Source organism: Ambystoma mexicanum, chromosome 2q (genome assembly GCF_040938575.1).
Source record: "Ambystoma mexicanum isolate Mex_15411 chromosome 2q, UKY_AmexF1_1, whole genome shotgun sequence".
In the NCBI taxonomy this organism is placed as follows: domain Eukaryota; kingdom Metazoa; phylum Chordata; class Amphibia; order Caudata; family Ambystomatidae; genus Ambystoma; species Ambystoma mexicanum.
In genome coordinates this window covers 1,475,489,997-1,475,510,368 of record NC_090924.1, presented here as the reverse complement: position 1 = coordinate 1,475,510,368, position 20,372 = coordinate 1,475,489,997, and the positions used below count along the sequence as shown (strand labels likewise).

General features: G+C 46.9%; 1 protein-coding gene across 1 annotated transcript in view; it reads left to right on the top strand.

Annotated features, from left to right (window-relative positions):
* Positions 1-20,372, top strand: part of LOC138570281 (cytosolic phospholipase A2 gamma-like) — a 507,932-nt gene that overhangs the window by 218,622 nt on the left and 268,938 nt on the right. The window contains exons 8-10 of the mRNA XM_069649050.1: positions 2,951-3,091; positions 15,636-15,689; positions 16,850-16,912. Coding sequence (XP_069505151.1) covers positions 2,951-3,091; positions 15,636-15,689; positions 16,850-16,912 — 258 coding nt within the window. The remainder of the gene's footprint in view (positions 1-2,950; positions 3,092-15,635; positions 15,690-16,849; positions 16,913-20,372) is intronic.

The following is a 20,372-nucleotide window of genomic DNA, read 5'->3' as shown; positions in this document are numbered from 1 at the left end:
ACCAGGTGTAGTCCCCATCTGGAGCATCATGTGTATTGATCATCTCGGACACCAGGTTTAGTCCCCATCTGGACCATCAGGTGTAGTCCCCATCTGGAGCATCAGGTGTAGTCCCCATCTGGAGCATCAGGTGTATTGTTCATCTGGAACACCAGGTTTAGTCCCCATCTGGAGCATCAGGTGTATTGTTCATCTGGAACACCAGGTTTAGTCCCCATCTGGAGCATCAGGTGTATTGTTCATCTGGAACACCAGGTGTAGTCCCCATCTGGAGCATCAGGTGTATTGATCATCTCGGACACCAGGTTTAGTCCCCATCTGGACCATCAGGTGTAGTCCCCATCTGGAGCATCAGGTGTATTGTTCATCTGGAACACCAGGTTTAGCCCCCATCTGGACCATCAGGTGTAGTCCCCATCTGGAGCATCAGGTGTATTGTTCACCTGGGACACCAGGTTTAGTACCCATCTGGACCATCAAGTGTAGTCCCCATCTGGAGCATCAGATGTATTGTTCATCTGGAACACCAGGTTTAGTCCCCATCTGGACCATCAGGTGTAGTCCCCATCTGGAGCATCAGGTGTATTGTTCATCTGGAACACCAGGTTTAGTCCCCATCTGGAGCATCAGGTGTATTGTTCATCTGGGACACCAGGTTTAGTACCCATCTGGAGCATCAGGTGTAGCCCCCATCTGGAGCCTCAGGTGTATTGTTCATCTGGAACACCAGGTTTAGTACCCATCTGGACCATCTGGTGTAGTCCCCATCTGGAGCATCAGGTGTAGTCCCCATCTGGAGCATCAGGTGTATTGTTCATCTGGGACACCAGGTTTAGTACCCATCTGGACCATCGGGTGTAGTCCCCATCTGGAGCATCAGGTGTAGTCCCCATCTGGAGCATCAGGTGTATTGTTCATCTGGGACACCAGGTTTAGTCCCCATCTGGAGCATCAGGTGTATTGTTCATCTGGAACACCAGGTTTAGTCCCCATCTGGAGAATCAGGTGTATTGTTCATCTGGAACACCAGGTTTAGTCCCCATCTGGAGCATCAGGTGTATTGTTCATCTGGAACACCAGGTTTAGTCCCCATCTGGAGCATCAGGTGTATTGTTCATCTGGAACACCAGGTGTAGTACCCATCTGGACCACCGGGTTTAGTACCCATCTGGAACACCAGGTGTAGTCCCCTTCTGGAACATCAGGTTTCAGCTTCGATCTAGAGCAGTACCCATCCACAGCAGCGTGTTTAGTTTCAATCTGGAGCACCATGTTTAATGCCCACCTGTAGCATCAGGTTTCACACTCATCTGGAGCATCAGGTTTCACACTCATCTGGAGCATCAGATTGATGCTTCCTACTCTACTCAAATGACACGTGCCTTTACCAAATCTGAGACCAATGACAATGTGTGACAAAAGCGCAGAGTCTGGTGGGCGGGCAGCAGGGTACCATGTGACACAGAGGGAGGTGCGCTTTCGGCAATACTGCACATGATACATAGGGAATGGGAGGGGGCACTGAAGACCACTCAATAATGTCCTTAGTCATTTACACAGAAGGTCAAAGGGCTCATTCATTAATCCCACTGCTTTGACATTTTGTTAGTATGTTCTCAGGTTGACTTTATTGTGGTTTGTGCATATTTAACTACATCTGAACAAATCCTTTTAATTAATGCATTCATCTTTGTTTGATATCTGCTTGAACCACGCATACTTCTGGGGTATGAGTGAATAGATCCTGAGCGGCCCACATGCCAAAGGAATGCCTCCCTGCAGCTTCTAAGATGGCCATTGGGAGGCCTTACCAAAGTTATAGAAAGTAGCAGGAAGCCTTGAAAGTCTTCCACTAGAGGTGAGCATACAAATATGCCATGCATTTGCTGGGATGTACACAAGACATTATTAAAGGTTCAATTGGCACGGAAGGTAGGCACCATGAAAAATATGATGTCCAGATTTTGTTAAAATATTCACTTTAATGACAGAAAACACCCCCATATTTTTCTGCAATACAGTTTTAAGCCTTGCTGCAGCAGTGTAGCACTCAGGTCTTAAATCTCTGCCAATTCAACAGTAAATAATACTTAAACAATAAACCCCGAGCTGAGGCAGCATTTCCAGTCCGGTGATTCAGATAATGCCCTGGGCTTATGTTACCGGCCCTAGCGAACTGAGACCTTTAATGATAGCTTGGGGCATCACATGACTGCAATTAGGGGTTTATTGCAATTAGCATCCTGACATGTTGTACCTGGATGCTAATATATATATTTTTTCAAGTTGAGAAACAGCCTGTATGCCATTTCTCCATTTCAAAGAAACTGCAAACCAAGATGGCCACCAAGGAAGAGGGAGGAGGGAACTAAGCGTAGTCCCTTCTCCCTTTCCATGGCGGCCATTGCCGTGAAAGGGGTGTGATGGGAACACTGTTTTTCCAGCGCTGGCGTAGGACAAGAGCGTGCCAGTTGCTAATAGAGGTTACTGGAAGACATATGTTTGAAGAAGGTATTTTGTGAGGATGATGAAGTTGGGATAGAATGTATGAGGAGTATAACATTCTAGAGGAAAGCAGCAACATAACAAGGGTCTAATTCAGGGAAGCAGTACTGACCTCAGTGCATTACTTGGGTGGTCCGAGTCCTGGGCTTTCTAGTTTGGCACAGCACTATTATGTTTGATGCAATTAGTAGGGATTTACCAGTGGAATGAGTTAAGATTTGTGAAGGTCAGGTCAATTACTAGATGGCCATTTGGTAAGATGACGCTGCTAGCAATGAAAAGGGATTGTGTTCGTGCATCATCAGTGAAGGTTTGAGGGATTTGCCAAATCCCCATATCTCGGTCAGGCCACCCCCTTCGCCCTCCACCCAACCCACTGTCCAGTATTTGTTTGAAGCACCAAGTGCTACTCACTTATTGAGCACCAATATTTTTGTCTTTTCAGGGACCTGGTTCGAGTTCACGCCCCACTATTCCGGATTCACCGATTTTGGAGCATTTGTCAAGACAGAAGCCATTGGTAGCCACTTTGAAAAGGGAAACTTACTAGCCAGGAAAGCAGAGAAAACTATTTGCTACCTGCAAGGTAATGACCGCTTCATCAGGCTCAGCCATTCAGAGACTACCGCAGAGTACCTTTTGTTAAGATGCTTTTAGCAGCTGCCACAGACTGTCCCAGGGGATAGATCTCTAGAATGTAATGCTGACCCATGGCAAGGTGACATCGAATTGACCATGTATCTTTGTACTAAGGAGAAGATGTTCTTGCCATAACATTCACCCAGGATCGATATAGCAGTCTAGGGGCAGCGTTTCAGAGAATGATGGTTCTCTCCTCTATCTGTCTATCTGGGAAGAATCGTCCTCAAATCAGGGTTATCATCCCTACTGAGATAGTTCAGTTAAAAACGAGAATAGTATGCAGGTTTCCTTCAAATTCAGGTTTTCCAAAGCCCCCTACCGTAGGATGCCTTAAGGTTCTCTGGTCCCGAACATGCTGAGTCATGTTTATCAAGACAAGTCCAGCTCACATTAACACAGCAACTGAATTCTGCCTCCCACATTGCTTCATGTGTGCCGGTGCTGTCAGGTGCTGAGCCCCAGGACATATTTTAAAAGTGTTATTGACATTCCTGCTCTGATTCTCACAGTGCTCACTTCATCCAAGCCTGCTCTTTGCCAAAAGCGCCCTTTGAAAGCAAAGCAGGATTTGTCTCATGGTTTAATTATTTATGTATTTTTTCATTTTGCATTTATAGCAGCGCGCCAAACCCTCAGGCATCAGTATGCTAGTTGCAGTAACTGTGAAGTGTGATACTTAAGGTGAGGTTACAATATTCAAAAGGATGCGAGAAATACGCACCTCGTGGTATGGGGGGCTACATCAGGTACACATGGGCAAGTCAAGTAGGTGCATTAACTGGAGGGGCCGCACCTCACAGTATGGGGGGCAACATCAGTCATGCGAGGATACTACGGGCAGAGAGGGGAGGAAGTACAAGAGGAGCACGGTCGGCGGCAATGGTGCAGGAGGAGAAGGGGGCTGCAGAGGACAGGCAATATGAGGCTGCAAGCAAAGATATAAAATAGCATCCAGGTGGGACCGCTAATATGACGGCGATACAGGTAGGATAGTAACCGTATGGAGAGGAATAAAATGGCTACATCATATGTGAATGAGGTAAAGATAAGCGCAACGGCAAGCAGTGCAATAACCATGTGATGAGAGGATTAGTAAAGAAAAGTGGCTCAGAGGCAGCACAAGGAAGTGCTTCATGTGAGGCCAGTCTGAAAGTACGTAAAGAGTTGGGGTGGAATGGCGAACTGGAGGGAGGCTTTTGATGGGGATCAGGGGAACGTTCAATCGGAGGAATCTATCAAGGCAGGTGAAACAGGACCCCAGGGGTACATGTCGTTGAAATGTCAGCGCTTTCCGGAATGGTTACCAATCCCCCTTACCTTGCGTGTGATGCAGAGAACCAGCTACCCTGCTACTACCACACTCAATGGCGGTTCGTGATATACACTTCTTAAAGTACACACTCACTGCAAATAGTTATTTGTACGCTGTACACCAGGTTCAATTGGAAAAATACATATTTTAATTCATATAAACTTCACAAAAGTTTTAAATCAATAAAAAACAAGCCTGACAAATGTGCAGAAAACAGATTTTTCACATTGCGTATTGAAGAGGGCATAAAAAGAAAATTCAGCTCAGGGGGTAAACACAAGATGTTCAACCTTTTTCATCCTTGCGTGTGATGTGACTCAGCTGCACAGTTTCCCATTGGGTGATTGCCAGGGGTGGCAGAAGATATGGAAGAGATGTGCGGAGCAGAAGTGCCGGACATGTCCCGGACAGGCTTTTGGCCTTAAGTAGGGGCCTCGGGTAGAGGACGCCGTCAAGGAGGAAGGAACCATGAAGCTCAGATGGTCCAATCAGCTGGTTGTTGAAGGCATAGAGGTGGCCTCGGTGGAAGAGAGTCGCGGGATGCGACAGGCAGTGTGAAATTGTTGGTATTAGGCCCACGGTCGCGTCCATCTTCATGTGAGCAAGGGCTCGGACAGTGTAGTGAATTGTGCGACATTTTGTTGTGCTTTAGAGGTATGGTTGTGTGTAGTTCAGAGTTCTACACTTCTTTCTACCATTCGGGTCAAGGAGGAGGGCATGAGCCCTTCCTTGCCCCCACCACCTTCCCAGCCACACTGCTTGAAGTAGGGGCGACGAATCCTGCACACAGGCAAAGCCATATGTAGATGCAGTGGCTCCGGCTCTGCTATCCCTCCTGTTTGTGCTTTTTATCCAGAGCTGCTGTGTTTTACAGCTACAGCGACACTCTGTACAGCGGATTTGCTGCATAAAACATGTGCGCCGTTATTGTGTTTTTAATTGGTTGCCGAGCAACGCGACGCTGTGACCCCAGATTGGTCCCTGCATCCTTTATTTGAGTTCCGGGAGCACCGGAAGGCGTGAGTCGGCCAGTTTACACAAGGTCAGGTACTTAAGGCTGTGTGCCTGTCTTGGCCTGTCGTGGCCGCCTGAGGTCGAATGGCCAGACACACTTCTCCGTTCAACACCCCCAGACATTCCAGGGTAAGAAGTTTCCTTGACCCATCTGAACCCGTACTTTATCACGCCGTGACTCTTCATCTGTCATTTCACTGTAATGCGAGGCACACCTATACCTTGTATCTGCCTATCGTAGTACTGAATCTACCTACTGGATGTGCCACACTAATGCATATGACTTGTCGCACCACTTGGCAGTGACCTCTTGCTCAATCCACCCTCAGATTGCACCTATGGTTTTATATCCAGCATGTCCTCCCGACTACGCTTTTAAGCCTCACCTAGGAGGCTCGCAGCAATATGGTACGCATGTCTATAAATCAATGCACATTATCGTGTTGTCGCCATTCCATTGTTTTGCGAAACAAACTTCCCTTAAGGCACGACTTTTCACCATACGCGCGCCCTAGCACCCACACTCTAATAGCACACACCTATCTTCCTGCCACATCAAGCATGTCCTCTATGTATGTCGCTGCTCCATGCTAACGTAGCAACTATGCTTATCAGGATTGTATTAACATTGTCCAGTCTTGCGTGCTTCACATCTGTACCAAGCATATTACGTGTATAACTTGCCTTCCACCACAGCGTCAGATTTGATTGTGCAATCCTTTAATGCTACCGTGATTGCTTATTTACTGTATCCGCTGCAGTTATCGTGACCGTATATGATATGATATGATATGACATTCATAACGTGCCTATACACAAGTGTTTTAATGCGTGACGGGCAAGGGACGGGGAACAGAGGGAAGACATACAATGATTTTAGGGGTGTCATTCAGATTGCGCAGGTGCAAGGGAAGGGGGAAGAAAAGTGCGGGGGGAGGGAAAAATGCAGTACATGGGATAATAAAATAATAACAACATAAAATAAATATGGAAAGGCCAGCTGGTGGCAAGTGCAGGATGAGTGCAGTCATAAGTGCTGGTTTGGGGACTGTAGGGATACAGAAAACAGACCCCAGGTGCAGGGGTTGCCAGGAAGGCAGTGCAAGTGTGCAACTGGCAGGGCTTGGGCCCGAGATCAGATGGGTGGACAGGTAACCTGTGCAGTTTCAGTATCAGCCGGGACTTCAGCAGGGGAGAGGGGTAGAGAAAGCAGAAGCAAAGAGGAAGGTTTTAAGGTGCTTCCGGAACCGAAGATGGCTCTCTTCAAGTTTCAGGGAGGCGGGGAGGCTGTTCCAGAGGGAGGCCCCAGCTGAAGAGAGGGATCTACTGCCAACTCGTTGCTTGGAGAAGCGACTGACCCTGAGGGAGTTGGAAGCAGATGAGCGAGGAGCTCGAGAGGGAAGATATTTAGAGAGAGAGAGTTTAAGGTATTGATGCCCAAGGCCCCAGAAGACCTTGTGGATGATGCAGAGGGTTTTGAACTTAATCCTCACAGCCACTGGGAGCCAATGCAGAGATTTAAGTCCTGGAGAGATAGGATCTCTGGGCCTGTAGCCAAGGACAAGTCTTGGAGTCCTGCTCTGGATGAGTTGCAGAGGCCGTAGAGTAGAAGAAGGCAGATTTAGAAAGAGGCTGTTGCAATAGTCCAGCCTGGAGAAAACCAGAGCTCTGGAGACAGTGAGCTTCTGGGGGAAGTAGAGGAAAGGAAGAATACCTTTGAGGAGGTGCAGCTGGTAGTGTGACTTCTTAGAGACGTGAGAGATGTGCATGTGTTGTGGGATTTGGCCTCGTCAGATGTTGGTTAAGTTGTGTTAGGTGTGTGCCTTACTCCATCAATGTGGGAATCTGTACTCATGTGCTGTTACACTGGATCTGTGGCACAGTGTTTGGTGGGGTGAACATTGTGCACTAGGTTAATCATTTCGACCCAGTTTGTTTATGCAGGCACCCACCTCATGAAACCGATGCACTGGCATGACACAGTCAGACGACTCACCAAGCACACAGGCACGTCATCCTGCATGTCGCCCCATGCGGCAGGGTAGCGTGGAGTTCAGCTGGCCCATTGAGACATGAGTTGTTCCTGGATGTCGGGCACTCCCATGTGTGATGTTCTTGCTTGCGTTGCATTCCGTCTGCATGTTGGTGGAGTGGTATTGTGTGCGGTTGCGATACGCCACCTGCATGCCATGCAGGTCTGCCTAATCCACGTGGGTGCAGTCAGGGGCACCCATGTCATTTGGCATGCCTGCCAATGCATGGGGGGCAACATTTGTGTTGTAAATCTCCTGGGTAGTCCATGTTAGGGATTTGTAGCCCCTTGTGTGCTTGAGGAGGTGATCCAGCACTTGGTTCTGCGTCTGTGAAATGGACGGTTGTGATATGCATGCATGGGCCCCACTGTGTGCTGGTAGGTGCCTGTGGCATGGGTGTGGGGCACAGGCACCACCTTCAGTTGAGCAGGGATAGCGGTGTGTATTCGTATGATGCTCGCTTATCTCATAATTTCTCAGGCCAACTATGGTGGTGATGGTGTCACAGTCAAGCTGGTAGAGGGTGTGTATCTGCTCAGGGGTTTCCTTGAGGGACCTGACCTGATGCGTGGGAATGGGGGCTTCTGGGGTGGTGACAGAGGCTGCACTGGTGCTGCATGCTGGGCCTGTCTCACCCTCCTTCTCCACCTGTGTCTCCTCAGTGTTGGGGCCTGGTGTTGTTGTGTTGTTCTTGTGGTTGTGCCCTTGCAAGCAGGGCCTCCTGCTTCATGTACTGCTACCACTATTGGTATCATCTTGGTGTGGGAGGGGGTGTGGTGTGTGGGTGTCCTTTTGTGCTGTGGCAGACTACATTGACTACACCTGTGCTGATTGTGTGCACCTGTGGCTCTGGGAACTACTGCTCAGGGTCCTTTACTCCTTCTCTGAGATGCCTGTATGTGCTCCATGCCGGTAAGGTACTTTACGGCCTTAAGGAGGCCGTTATTTACGTGTGCGCGTTCCTTGTGATCAGCTCCGGTTTATGCCATGCCCTTAATATCGGCACGGTGTGTCGCGCGCGCGTCACGAGACCACTATTTACGGCATCGTACTGTACGATGCCGTAAATAGCGGTCTGGTTGGTCAGAATAGGCCGTAGTGGTAAAGGATGCCGGTAATCACTTACCGGCATCTTTTTACCCTTACCTCCAACTTCGTAATGACCCCCTATGAGTTCAAACCATATTCAGTCATTTTAATGCTTTTTAATTACTGTCAGCAGTTGGTGCATTATAACTGACCCTACAGGTAACTGTGGTAGCAGATAGAACTGTACACATTGAATTGACTATCTGTTTATATTTTTGAGTTCTACTTATTTTTATATATCCACCTAACTTTTATGTCAGTGAATAAAACAACCAGGGTAGTACCTGACGTTGAGCGTGGATATTCCTGTGTGGGGGCTTGTGGATTCGCTGTATCTAAGAACCAGCCTGCATTACCTCCCTTGAGTCACAGCCTTGGTTATTCACCATGCTTACCAATTGAGAGCCATGGCTAGAGTGCCTATGTGCCTCTCCCTAACAATATAGTGAGCATAAGTACAGACACCCCCCTCCAGTCTTTACGGTGCTTGTTCATTGCAGGCACCACCTTTCAGTCTTTGCAGGTACTTGTTCATTGCAGGCACCCCCTCCAGTCTTTGCGGGCGCTTGTTCATTGCAGGCACCCCCCATCCAGTCTTTACAGGTGCTTGTTCATTACAGGCACCCCCATACAGTCTTTACAGGTGCTTGTTCATTGCAGACACCCCCTCCAGTCTTTACACGTGCTTGCTCATTGCAGGCACCACCTTCCAGTCTTTACAGGTGGTTGTTCATTGCAGGCACCACCCTCCAGCCTTTACGGTGCTTGTTCATTGCAGGCACCACCCTTCAGTCTTTGCAGGTGCTTGTTCATTGCAGGCAACCCCCCCAGTCTTTACGGGCGCTTGTTCATTGCAGGCACCCCCATCCAGTCTTTACAGGTGCTTGTTCATTACAGGCACCCCCTCCAGTCTTTACAGATTCTTGTTCATTGCAGGCACCACCCTCCAGTCTTTACAGGTGCTTGTTCATGGCAGGCACCGCCCTCCAGTCTTTACAGGTGCATGTTCATTGCAGGCATCCCCTCCAGTCTTTACGGGTGCTTGTTCATTGCAGGCACTGTCCTCCAGTCTTTACAGGTGCTTGTTCATTGCAGGCACCGCCATCCAGTCTTTATAGGTGCTTGTTCATTGCAGGCACCCCCTCCAGTCTTTACGGGTGCTTGTTCATTGCAGGCACCACCCTCCAGTCTTTACAGGTGCTTGTTCATTGCAGGCACCCCCTCCAGTCTTTATGGTTGCTTGTTCATTGCAGGCACCACCCTCCAGTCTTTACGAGTGCTTGTTAACTCCAGTCTTTATAGGTGCTTGTTCATTGCAGGCACCCCTCCAGTCTTTACGGGTGCTTGTTCATTGTAGGCACCACCCTCCAGTCTTTACAGGTGCTTGTTCATTGCAGGCACCCCCTCCAGTCTTTACGGGTGCTTGTTCATTGTAGGCACCACCCTCCAGTCTTTACAGGTGCTTGTTCATTGCAGGCACCCCCTCCAGTCGTTATGGTTGCTTGTTCATTGCAGGCACCACCCTCCAGTCTTTGCAAGTGCTTGTTCATTGCAGGCTTAGCCCCAGCTAGCAACTTTATGTTGTGCATAGCAAAACAGCACTGTAATGGCAGTTGTTGAAAAGTATAGTATTTGGGGGAAAAGATGGGGCTCAGGATATACATATGTACCGTTAAGTAGATTGGAGGGCAACAAAAAGCAGGAAGGGTATTACCTGAACCCAAATAGTTGAGCAAACTCAGGGAAGTTGGCAAAGAACTACTGTTTTTATTATCAGTTACAAATAAAAACAGGAAAACATGGTAAACGCCTTGCAAAATCCCTGCATTCTCGTCTCCACTTTCATTGAGGGCTTTATACCCCTTGGTGCTTCAGCTATGACATCACCCTATGTGGCAAACCAGCAAAAACATATTGAATGGAGGGATTGGTTTAAGGGACACATCTATATATATGTTCACTGAAGGATTAGTACATTTCGACCTGTCCTTCAAATAATAGGCACGGATCAGACTACCTCCAAAATAGCACGAGATACAAACATAGAAGAGCTGCTAGCACCTAATTGGTGGATGCAACATTGTATTAACCAAGGTCACACAAACCCCTACAATTGGTTGGGCACTCTTGTACCAAGCTCAGACATTTAGCTCGTTAGCAGCCAGTAAGCTAAGAAAACAGATGCAAGAGAACTACGTCAGACAACTGCCTTCCCAGTCACTTAGGCAACTATCCCTCGTCACCTAGTCCTCAAGTCAAGGTTTTCTCTTTGTACTTGACCTCGCGGCACGCGAGAGAAGGCATATCACTATCTGTGTCTGGAGCTGCATGAAAAGGATCTATGTTCAGCTTCTGCATCACATGTGAAGAGACCACGAGTGTGTCCATTCGGTCTCTTATTTAGCCCTGTTTGATTTCATTTACTACCCTTTTGGCCTCTGGAGACTTGCTCACTCCATCTTGATATACCTTCTGCATCTTTGAATGTCCAATACTTGGCGGTCGCAATGTTCTCTTCTGTACCTCTTCCAAGAAGAAGGTGTCCTCCACACATGAGGTCTCCTCTTGCAACTTCCTTGATTCCAAGCCAACAGCCTTTGGTGTGCCTTGCAAGAATATGTAATCCTACGTCTGGTCAGTTCCGCAGCTTCCAGTCTTTCTGGAGTCTTTATACGAGCCGACGTCGATCCACTATAATGGCAGCTTTGCTTATTTCCAATGTTCTACCTCAGGCAGCCTATATATATTTTGATATACCTATTTGCGTGTCAGCATATGTACACCAGTGAACTTCTTGTCACTAAGTCGTCATTGACTTCATGTGACTTCTTCATGTTTGCAACATATTATCATCTCTTCAGTTTACCCATCTATCCCAACATCATATCATCATCTTCATTTGGCAGTGCGCCCCCGCGGTGGCTCTTCATGACATCACTTTGGCCTGGCTTAGGATTTACAGAACATGCTCACATACGTTTGTCATGCTGGCTTATGTCTCTTGTATCAATTCAAGGATACATTTGATACGGTACTCTCAGTGGAAGACATCTCACCAACACTTTCTGAGGTATTGATATTAGAGCAGGTGTCAGACAGGGCACAACTGTTAGGGAGAATTCTCATAAATGTGCTAATTCCCTTCACCTTAGAGACCCCCAGCAACTTTGCTGGATTTTGAGCACTTGATTTATTTTACCTGGAAAGTGTGTGAGCCTTTTTTCCCACTCGTTCATTTATTTTGATGTGTGTTTTACATTTGTTTTCTTTGATTATGGGGTTTTAGAAAACTCCATAGGCATCATCTTTTCATGTGTGTTACACAGCACCCTCAGTGCAGTGACACAGGGATGTCTTTCAGACTTCCCAAAGGTTTAAATACCTTCTCTGGGATAAACTACTGTTTCCCAGAGAATGTAAAGTGAAATTGAGTTTACTAGTCTTTCCAAATTCATAGAGCTAACACACACTATCTTCCTATAGAGTGCTGGAGGGGCTACTTAGTATCCAATGTGTCTAAATACTCATGTGGCAGTCAAATGCTACCCTTTCCTATTGAAATGGCTGGTGGTCGTGGTAGTATAATGAACTACCTTGATTTTTCCCATCCGCGAACACAGGTAGCTTAATATCGCGGGAGCCATGTTTTTCAATATGGTGCCTTACGCCCCTTGTTAAAACAGTTCCCGGTCTTCTTTTTTTGCCGTTTTCTTTTGGAAAGGTCCTTCTAGGGTTTGTCTCTGTGCGCAAAACCAGATGTGGTCCCTTTGTTTGTTTGCCTTGGGTGGGCTTCAGGACTGAAGGCCGCCTCTGGCGCCTGAGTGTCTGGGGTGGGCAGGAAGTGAGGGAGGTGCCCGAAACTCCCTGTGCTTGGTCTCTTAGGAGACCTGAATGCACCTTGACATGAGTGGCTTGCTGACAGTCTGGCAATGACAGCCACCCTGCTGGGTGAGTGACAGCTAGGCTGGAATAATTGGGAGAAAACTGTTTAAAAGGCAAGCCTCATGGACTGGAAGGCAGAGTCGACCACTGGAACGAAAGAACCAAAGATGAGCTGGAAGAGGACTGCTGATGCAACCCCTGGACCGTTGGTTTGCCCGGTGAAGCCCTGCTGCAGGTCCGAAATGCCAAAATTCCATTCGACTGGTAAGTTCCTTCAATGACGGCTTCTTCCTTTGAGTTGGTGGGACCAATCAACTTTTAAGACACCTGGATACCATTCTCAAGGCTAGTTAGGATTAAACAGTGAGAGGGACACGAGCTTGTGTTCTTAAATCTACAGCTACTGGAAACTGAAGTGACTCCATCTTGTTGGCTTTCTTCAATGATCCTGTGCAGTACAGGATTCCTCCAACGCCCTCCCTCTTGTCCCCATGACTGAGGCTCAGGAACAGCGAGATCTGCAGTAACTGCCAGGAACCAACGACTTCAGCAACATCTGTTTCTTCACTTTAAGGTACTGGGCCAACTCCATTGAGAAAATCTCTCCCTCTCGGTGAAAGTTCGTGAAACTTCCCAGCTTGCAGGCCTAATCAGCTTGTGACCCGACATATGATTCTTTTTCGCCAAAACAACTTCTAAGAACTTTTGCAAAGACTTTACCGTTTGATTCCAGAACTGCTCGTTCCTATCCAGAACACTAGCCCATTGACTTTGACCTGGCCTATTGACTTGAATTGAAATATTCTGTTGAACTGAAACTATTTGAACTATCAACCAACTATATGTGATCTATTCTGCTGCTTTGTGCCTTTTACCCCTTTTTATAGTTACTGAAGTGCCATTTTACTCCCACTTCAGAGAAGCCTGACTTGTTCAGAAACTTATTAGTTTAGTACTGAAGTGTATCTCTGTATATTATTATGTTGCCTAACTCTAGTGAATGTTTTCTAAATGATTGTGTAAATAAATGAATACATGTTAAATTTTGAGTAAAAGTGTCTACTTGATCCACTATGATTGTACGTCCACTGTGTAACACCTTATACTGCTCACATTCCCTCTTGAGATAAGCCTGACGGCTCAGCCCTGCTACCAAAAACTTTGTAGTACAGACTTATACCAAAGGTTAGTTTTGCTTACACCTGTAGTCCTAATTGCATGTAGTGGTCCGAGAGGGTACTGCATGTAATTCTGTCTAACATCGACTCTGGCCATTTCCCAATATGGCGGAGGAGAGGGGGTGGACCTTACTAATGATGTAGATGGCTCCTCCTCTACAAAACTATAAACTGAGGGGGAGTCCTGCAATATGTAAGGCAGTTAGGAAGAAATGGATACATAGTATATTGCTTTTGGGGAAGAGATTGGGGACATAGGATAACCCCTGCGTCCAAGTAGAGATTTAGGCAATGCATCTCTAGTCCAATAGTATTTAGGTCTTTTAGGCACAAACACTGCCTAGTCGATTCATTTAAAACATTCTAGGCCTGTTCAGAAGTGGAAGCAAGGCGGTAGAACCAAATTATTAGGAATTTGACGACATCACTTGATCAGTTTGCTTGAAAGACTCAAGACCAGTGTAAGCACCAATTGCTTTGTGAGCACAAGGGACTGCTCTCAGACCCTTAACCATTTTTAAGATATACACATATTTAAATATTGCAAATTAGGTAAACATTTGTTGAACTGGTGTATGAGGGTCAGTTGGTAAAGTATATTCATTTAAGGGTGCTATGCTCCAAACTTGCCCAATATAGTTGTGAGGACCTTGCCTGATCATACCCCAGGGTCTCCCGAATCTCTCCTGTCCTCTTCCAGTCATTCTCCACTCTACTTTGTGAGATCCTTCCCTAATCATATCCCTGGGTCTCCCCGAATCTCTCCTGCCCTCTTCCAGTCATTCTCTGCTCTACTTTGCCAGGTCCTTGCCTGATCATATCCCAGGGTCTCTCGAATCTCTCCTGCCCTCTTCTAGTCATTCTCCACTCTTCTTGGCCAGGGCCTGGTCTGCTCATACTCCAGGGTCTCCCGAATCTCTCCTGCCCTCTTCCAGTCATTCTCCACTCTACTTTGCCAGGTCCTTGCCTGGTCATATCCCAGGGCCTCCCCCAATCTCTCCTGCCCTCTTCCAGGCATTCTCCACTCTACTTTGCCAGGTCCTTGCCTGATCATACCCCAGGGTCTCCCAAATCTCTCCTGCCCTCTTCCAGTCATTCTCTGCTCTACTTTTCCAGGTCCTTGCCTGATCATATCCCAGGGTCACCCTCCATCTCTCCTGCCCTCTTCCAGTCATTCTCCACTCTTCTTTGCCAGATCCTAGCCTGATCATACCCCAGGGTCTCTCGAATCTCTCCTGCCCTCTTCCAGTCGTTCTCCACTCTACTTTGCCAGGTCCTTGTCTGATCATACCCCAGAGTCTTGTGAATCTCTCCTGCCCTCTTCCAGTCGTTCTCCACTCTACTTTGCCAGGTCCTTGTCTGATCATACCCCAGAGTCTTGTGAATCTCTCCTGCCCTCTTACAGTCATTCTCCACTCTTCTTTGCCAGGTCCTTTACTGATCATAACCCAGGGTCTTGTGAATCTCTCCTGCCCTCTTCCAGTCATTCTCCACTCTTCTTTGCCAGGTCCTTGCCTGATCATAACCCGGTGTCTTGTGAATCTCTCCTGCCCTCTTCCAGTCATTCTCCACTCTACTTTGCCAGGTCCTTGCCTGATTATATCCCAGGGTCACCCCAATTTCACCTGCCCTCTTCTAGTCATTCTCTGCTCTACTTTTCCAGGTCCTTGCCTGATCATATCCCAGGGTCACCCCCATCTCTCCTGCCCTCTTCCAGTCATTCTCCACCCTTCATTGCCAGGTCCTTGCCTGATCATACCCCAGGGTCCTGTGAATCTCTCCTGCCCTCTTGCAGTCATTCTCTGTTCTACTTTGTGAGATCCTTGTGTGATCATACCCCAGGGTCTTGTGAATCTCTCCTGCCCTCTTGCAGTCTTTCTGCACTCTACTTTGCGTCTGCCAGGTAGGATGCATGAATACCTTTTGCTGGAAGGGGAGAACGTGCCTAAATGTAACTCTTGTTTTCCTCCTTATCTCTAGGTTTATGGGGCAGTGCTCTGGCCAATGAGCAGGACATCAAGAGCTTTATCAAAGGTAAGCTCACTACTTCAATTCACTGGTGCCATTTGTGGGAAGACATGCTCTGAAATCCCTTTGTTATGCTGAATGGCGCTGCCCTATTCTCCTCTGCTATCCTCTGTGAACCCAAGAATAGACCCAGACTCCTCTTCTACAGAACGGGCGAGCAAGCCTTTTCTTCATCCATCTAGTGCGTAAACCTCAGCATAACATAGTGGGTGGCTGACTCCAAGAGGACACCATGCCAAATACAACTCTCTCAGTAGTAGCCCTATGCATACGTTACCTCTAGCACGCCTTGCCACACGCCCTGTCACACGCCCTGCCACACGTCTTGCCACACGTCTCACTCAGAGCCCGCTCTTTAGAAAGACCGCACTGTGACTGCGCAGAGCTGTCTTTCTAAATCAAAGTGTCAGGCCCCGGCCGGGACTGACAGGCACGTCAGGACCAGGAAGAGCCATGGCGGGAGAACAGGCAAGTGCTTGTGTGTGTGAGCATGTGTTTATGCCTGCGCGTGTGTTATGTGTTTGTGTGTTTAGGTGGGCAGGGAGGCTGGGGCAGTTGCGGAGTGGTTTTTGAGGGGGATCCGCCCAGTCATACAGACATTCCGCCAGCAAGGGTGGGGGAGGAGGGGGCAAAAGGTTATCAGATTTCGGCTTTAGCGGGCCAATGAAAATCGGCAGAGAAAAATCAGTCTTTTTGGTGGGCGACCACCAAAAAAGCCAAAATATGACACAGAGCCGACTGTAATGAGAAGAAAAGTGCATGATGTGCGGTGCGATGCAGAATATGCGTGTTACATATTCCATTAATGATTAGCTCATGTTCTCTTTGAACTTGTGCTCTTGCTACTTTCCTGAACAACCTTATTCTGATACATTTGAATCTGAACTTAATTGAATGGAAACAGTATAGACACAGTATGTGTTGACCAGGATTTAAGATTGAAGGAAAGACCAGGCATTGAAAAGAGCTGACATTTTGTGAATTCCATAAACCGTGGCGGGTGTTGGAGACTTTCCCTTAGGATGCATGGGACCCCCACCACACAGGGGGTGCTTCCATTGACATCTCATGCATGCTAGTCTCTTACTCCCCCTGCATCCTTCCCTGTCACAAACCGTTCACAAGCTCTGAAATGTATCATCTCTTTCTTTCTTTCTTTATTTCAGACAGCATCGATGTCTCGTTTAGGGGAGACGACGATGAGGATGAGAGTACGGGGACATTAAGTTGTAAGTTTTAGGATTTACTTTTTAAGCTATACTCTTTACATGAAAACCACTCTAAAAATGCCACTTGTGTAGGTTGGTAGCCTCTTATAAGGGTGACGTAACGTAGCGAAAATGATGTACCAGTGACATTTAATTTTCGGGGGCCACGTGAAACTGGGTTCCTAGGAAGGTATCGGAAGGGGCAATCACGTGTACTGCAACACTGCAACACCCGATCCATCCTCCTCTTTCCATGTTCCTCTTATTGGACAGAAATAGTCTAATTTCATAACTCATGGTCACCAGTCTCCTCCACTGCCATCCAATCCCCTCCTTCTAAGCCCTCAAAGTGAACTTTCAAATCAGAGGCCAGAGCCCAGTACAAAGAGCATCTCAGGACCTTTAACCTTTTGTTGTACCTCTTGCTGGATTTCTAGAGTTCAGTCCAACACTGTCATTTCCTTTTGGGAGCCATTACCCCCACGCCATATTAAGCACACTTCCATGGAGCCCACAGACATATTAAGCACACTTCCATGGAGCCCACAGACATATTAAGCACACTTCCATGGAGCCCACAGACATATTAAGCACACTTCCATGGAGCCCACAGACATCTAGCGCATAGTTCTTTCTCCATTAGTTCAAAACTACTTTTTCTGCCGGTGACATTGTTCCAGCGAACCAATGTTCCCTCTTTTGAACCTTTGCTTCTGTGCTCTGTCATTAATGCCTCTTATTCTAATGACAGTTTTTGATGATTCCTGAAATGAGGAGTAATTTTCATGATCAGAAGAGGAAAATTCCTCTTTTTTTGTTTTTTTTAAGTACTTCTTTTAATTGAAAATCAATCTTTACAAGAGTCGACATTTTCGTTTCTGTTGTAAAAAAAAAAGTCGACTCTTGTAAAAATGGACTATCAATTAAAACAAGTATAAAACAAAACTAAAAGAAAAAAGAGGGATTTTCCTCTTCTGATAATGCCTCACTAGATCCAGATATTTGGAACAACGACCGTCCTCTTACTAGTTTTCTTGTTATCAGAAAGATTCTTGAAAAAGTTGTGGCTTTGCCAATAATACACATGAATATCACCTACTGTGTAAGGATCAGTCAGAGGATGTAACCCTTCAAGTACCATATACTTCCCACCAACAAAGCTTGCTAATTGCTTCTCCTCGATCTATCCATGGCTTTCCATTCAGCGTCTCATGAGTCCTATCTGAGTGAGTGGCCGTTTTTGGTGAGGCACTGAACTGATTGGGCCCTCACTTGACATGTATCTTTAAATTTATTCGGGTTGGAAGCGTACAGTTGTTGGCTTTGTTGATGCTTTGTGGTGCCCATCAGGCATCCATTTTGTCAGGCATCCATTTTGTCAGGCATCCATTTTGTCAGGCATCCAGTTTTTCTTTGATTCTTTCTAGTCATAACATGAGTGACTATATGAGATCTTGCAGCAAAATAAAGTAAATACCAGTCAATGTGCTGATGACAGGCGGATGTATGTGAATGTTTCTTAGGCCTAACAGTATCTACAGCCAAATGAGCTGACCAAAAGTCAACCAACCCAGGCTAGCTGCCCTAACTAGCAATGCTTGCAGTCCCATGGGAGCTCATGTGCTCACTCATTAGGCTTCTATAATGATGATGCATCTTTTAAGAATGGAACACCATGCAAGCTTCCAGCTGGGTTTGCTTCTTGGAACTTCTCAGTGTGCACTGAACTCTCCTCTTCATGCTACTGCTCGACTCGTAGTTGGGAAAGGAAGTTGGACCATATCTTGCTTCTGCTTCCTAATTTACCTGCTTTCCTTGGGAAGTCCGGATTCCAGCAGCTGCCGTATCTGGCTGGACAATGTCAGGAAGCCAGTGGCAGTTCTCAGAAGATCCCGAGAGCGTGAAAGGCTGGAACCTAAAGTCAAGCTTCCTCTATTTCACTCCAAAACTTTTCTGACTTTCGCCCCTCTGACCTACACATGGCTGCCTCCTGCCTGAATTTTTAGGAAAGAATGGAACTTTCCTGTCCCCTTGTTAACATTTTCCCATTAATACATTCCTTGCACTTAAGTTGTCTCCTCTATGTTCTACACACTGATCTGGTTTGCACCTCATAAGAACAATTTGAATAAAATAAACCTCTCTTTGTACCTCCTTCCTTGATATGCAAAGGTTCTCCAGTGTGTAGTCTCAATTACATTACTAACTAATTGGATTACATGTGATGATGTCACTGTGAAAAAGTGGTCAGGTAGGTAACTTTTCTTTCCTGACCCCTAAAATTCTTTCCCCAAATATTCTAGGATGGGTATAATTATATATTATTACCTCCAATCCCAGAATATTTGGGGAAGGTGTTTGATTGTCTGGAGGGTGCTTTTTAGGGAACTGTCACCACTCGGCGGCCATTTTCATGGCGGCATTATCACTGAATACGACTTGTGTCTTAGTGAGACATTCTGACTTCTGCAGAATCCACCCACACCTGCAGTTCCCTGTGAGTCACCACTGCTGTCTGTCATTATCCTCATTCTCTTTGATCTCGCTGATGTGTTTATCACTGTTGAGTATCCCTCCTCTGCCCAGATGCCCTCCACCCTCTGTTGTGGCTTTTAGGTCTCCAGCATCCCTTGAGTTGCTCTTGTGATGAAGTTCCTTGACTGGTCCTGGGGTCTGCTATGGTGAGGCCTCTCAAGGGTGGGCAGTAGACATTTGGCCAGTGGTGTTAAGAAGATGACCACTAAATCACACAGATTTGGTGACCATCACATTGTAAGTCTGAATCCCAGTGCTGCACCTCAGACCTTTCCTGGGAGCATAAACATTCTCCACCACGCTGGCACAGTCGGCCAACCCAGTCATGACAACTCTACCTCTACCACAATCCCTTGGGAGACGGCGCTGTGTGAACTTAGTGCACCCCTTCCCTGCCTGAAGCTCTCCCTGAGAAGAGTCGAATCCATAATGTTGGCAAAGTATGCTTTATCTTTAATGTAGAAGGATCTTTTGAACGTATTGCTAGTGACGTGCTTAGGTGCTGTTCCCACCTTCCAAGGCACATCAATGTAATTATTCTCTGACTGTACACTGCACATCAATGAACTCATCTCTGAGAGTTTGTGAGACATGCAGAGAACCTCACAGAACCACAGATGTAAGGTTGCGTGTTTGGCTGTTGGGGAAAGCTAAGAAATCCACACAGAATAGGCACTTCTGGTGACACTGTTCCCAGACAAGGGATTCTCCTGCTGGGGATACAATTATACTAATTGCCCCAACGCCGGGTAAAACAAGGTATCCCCACACTTACCCAGTGTGCACCTGGTCAGTGAAACACATGCTGGAAAAAACAAAGAACTTTTCAGTACATGACATGACAGGCAGCCCATGGGAGGGTCAGGGGGAAAACGTAGAATCCCAAAATAGCTGATTAGCCAAATGTATATTTAGCCAAGACCCTTGACTCTAAAGCATCCACAGA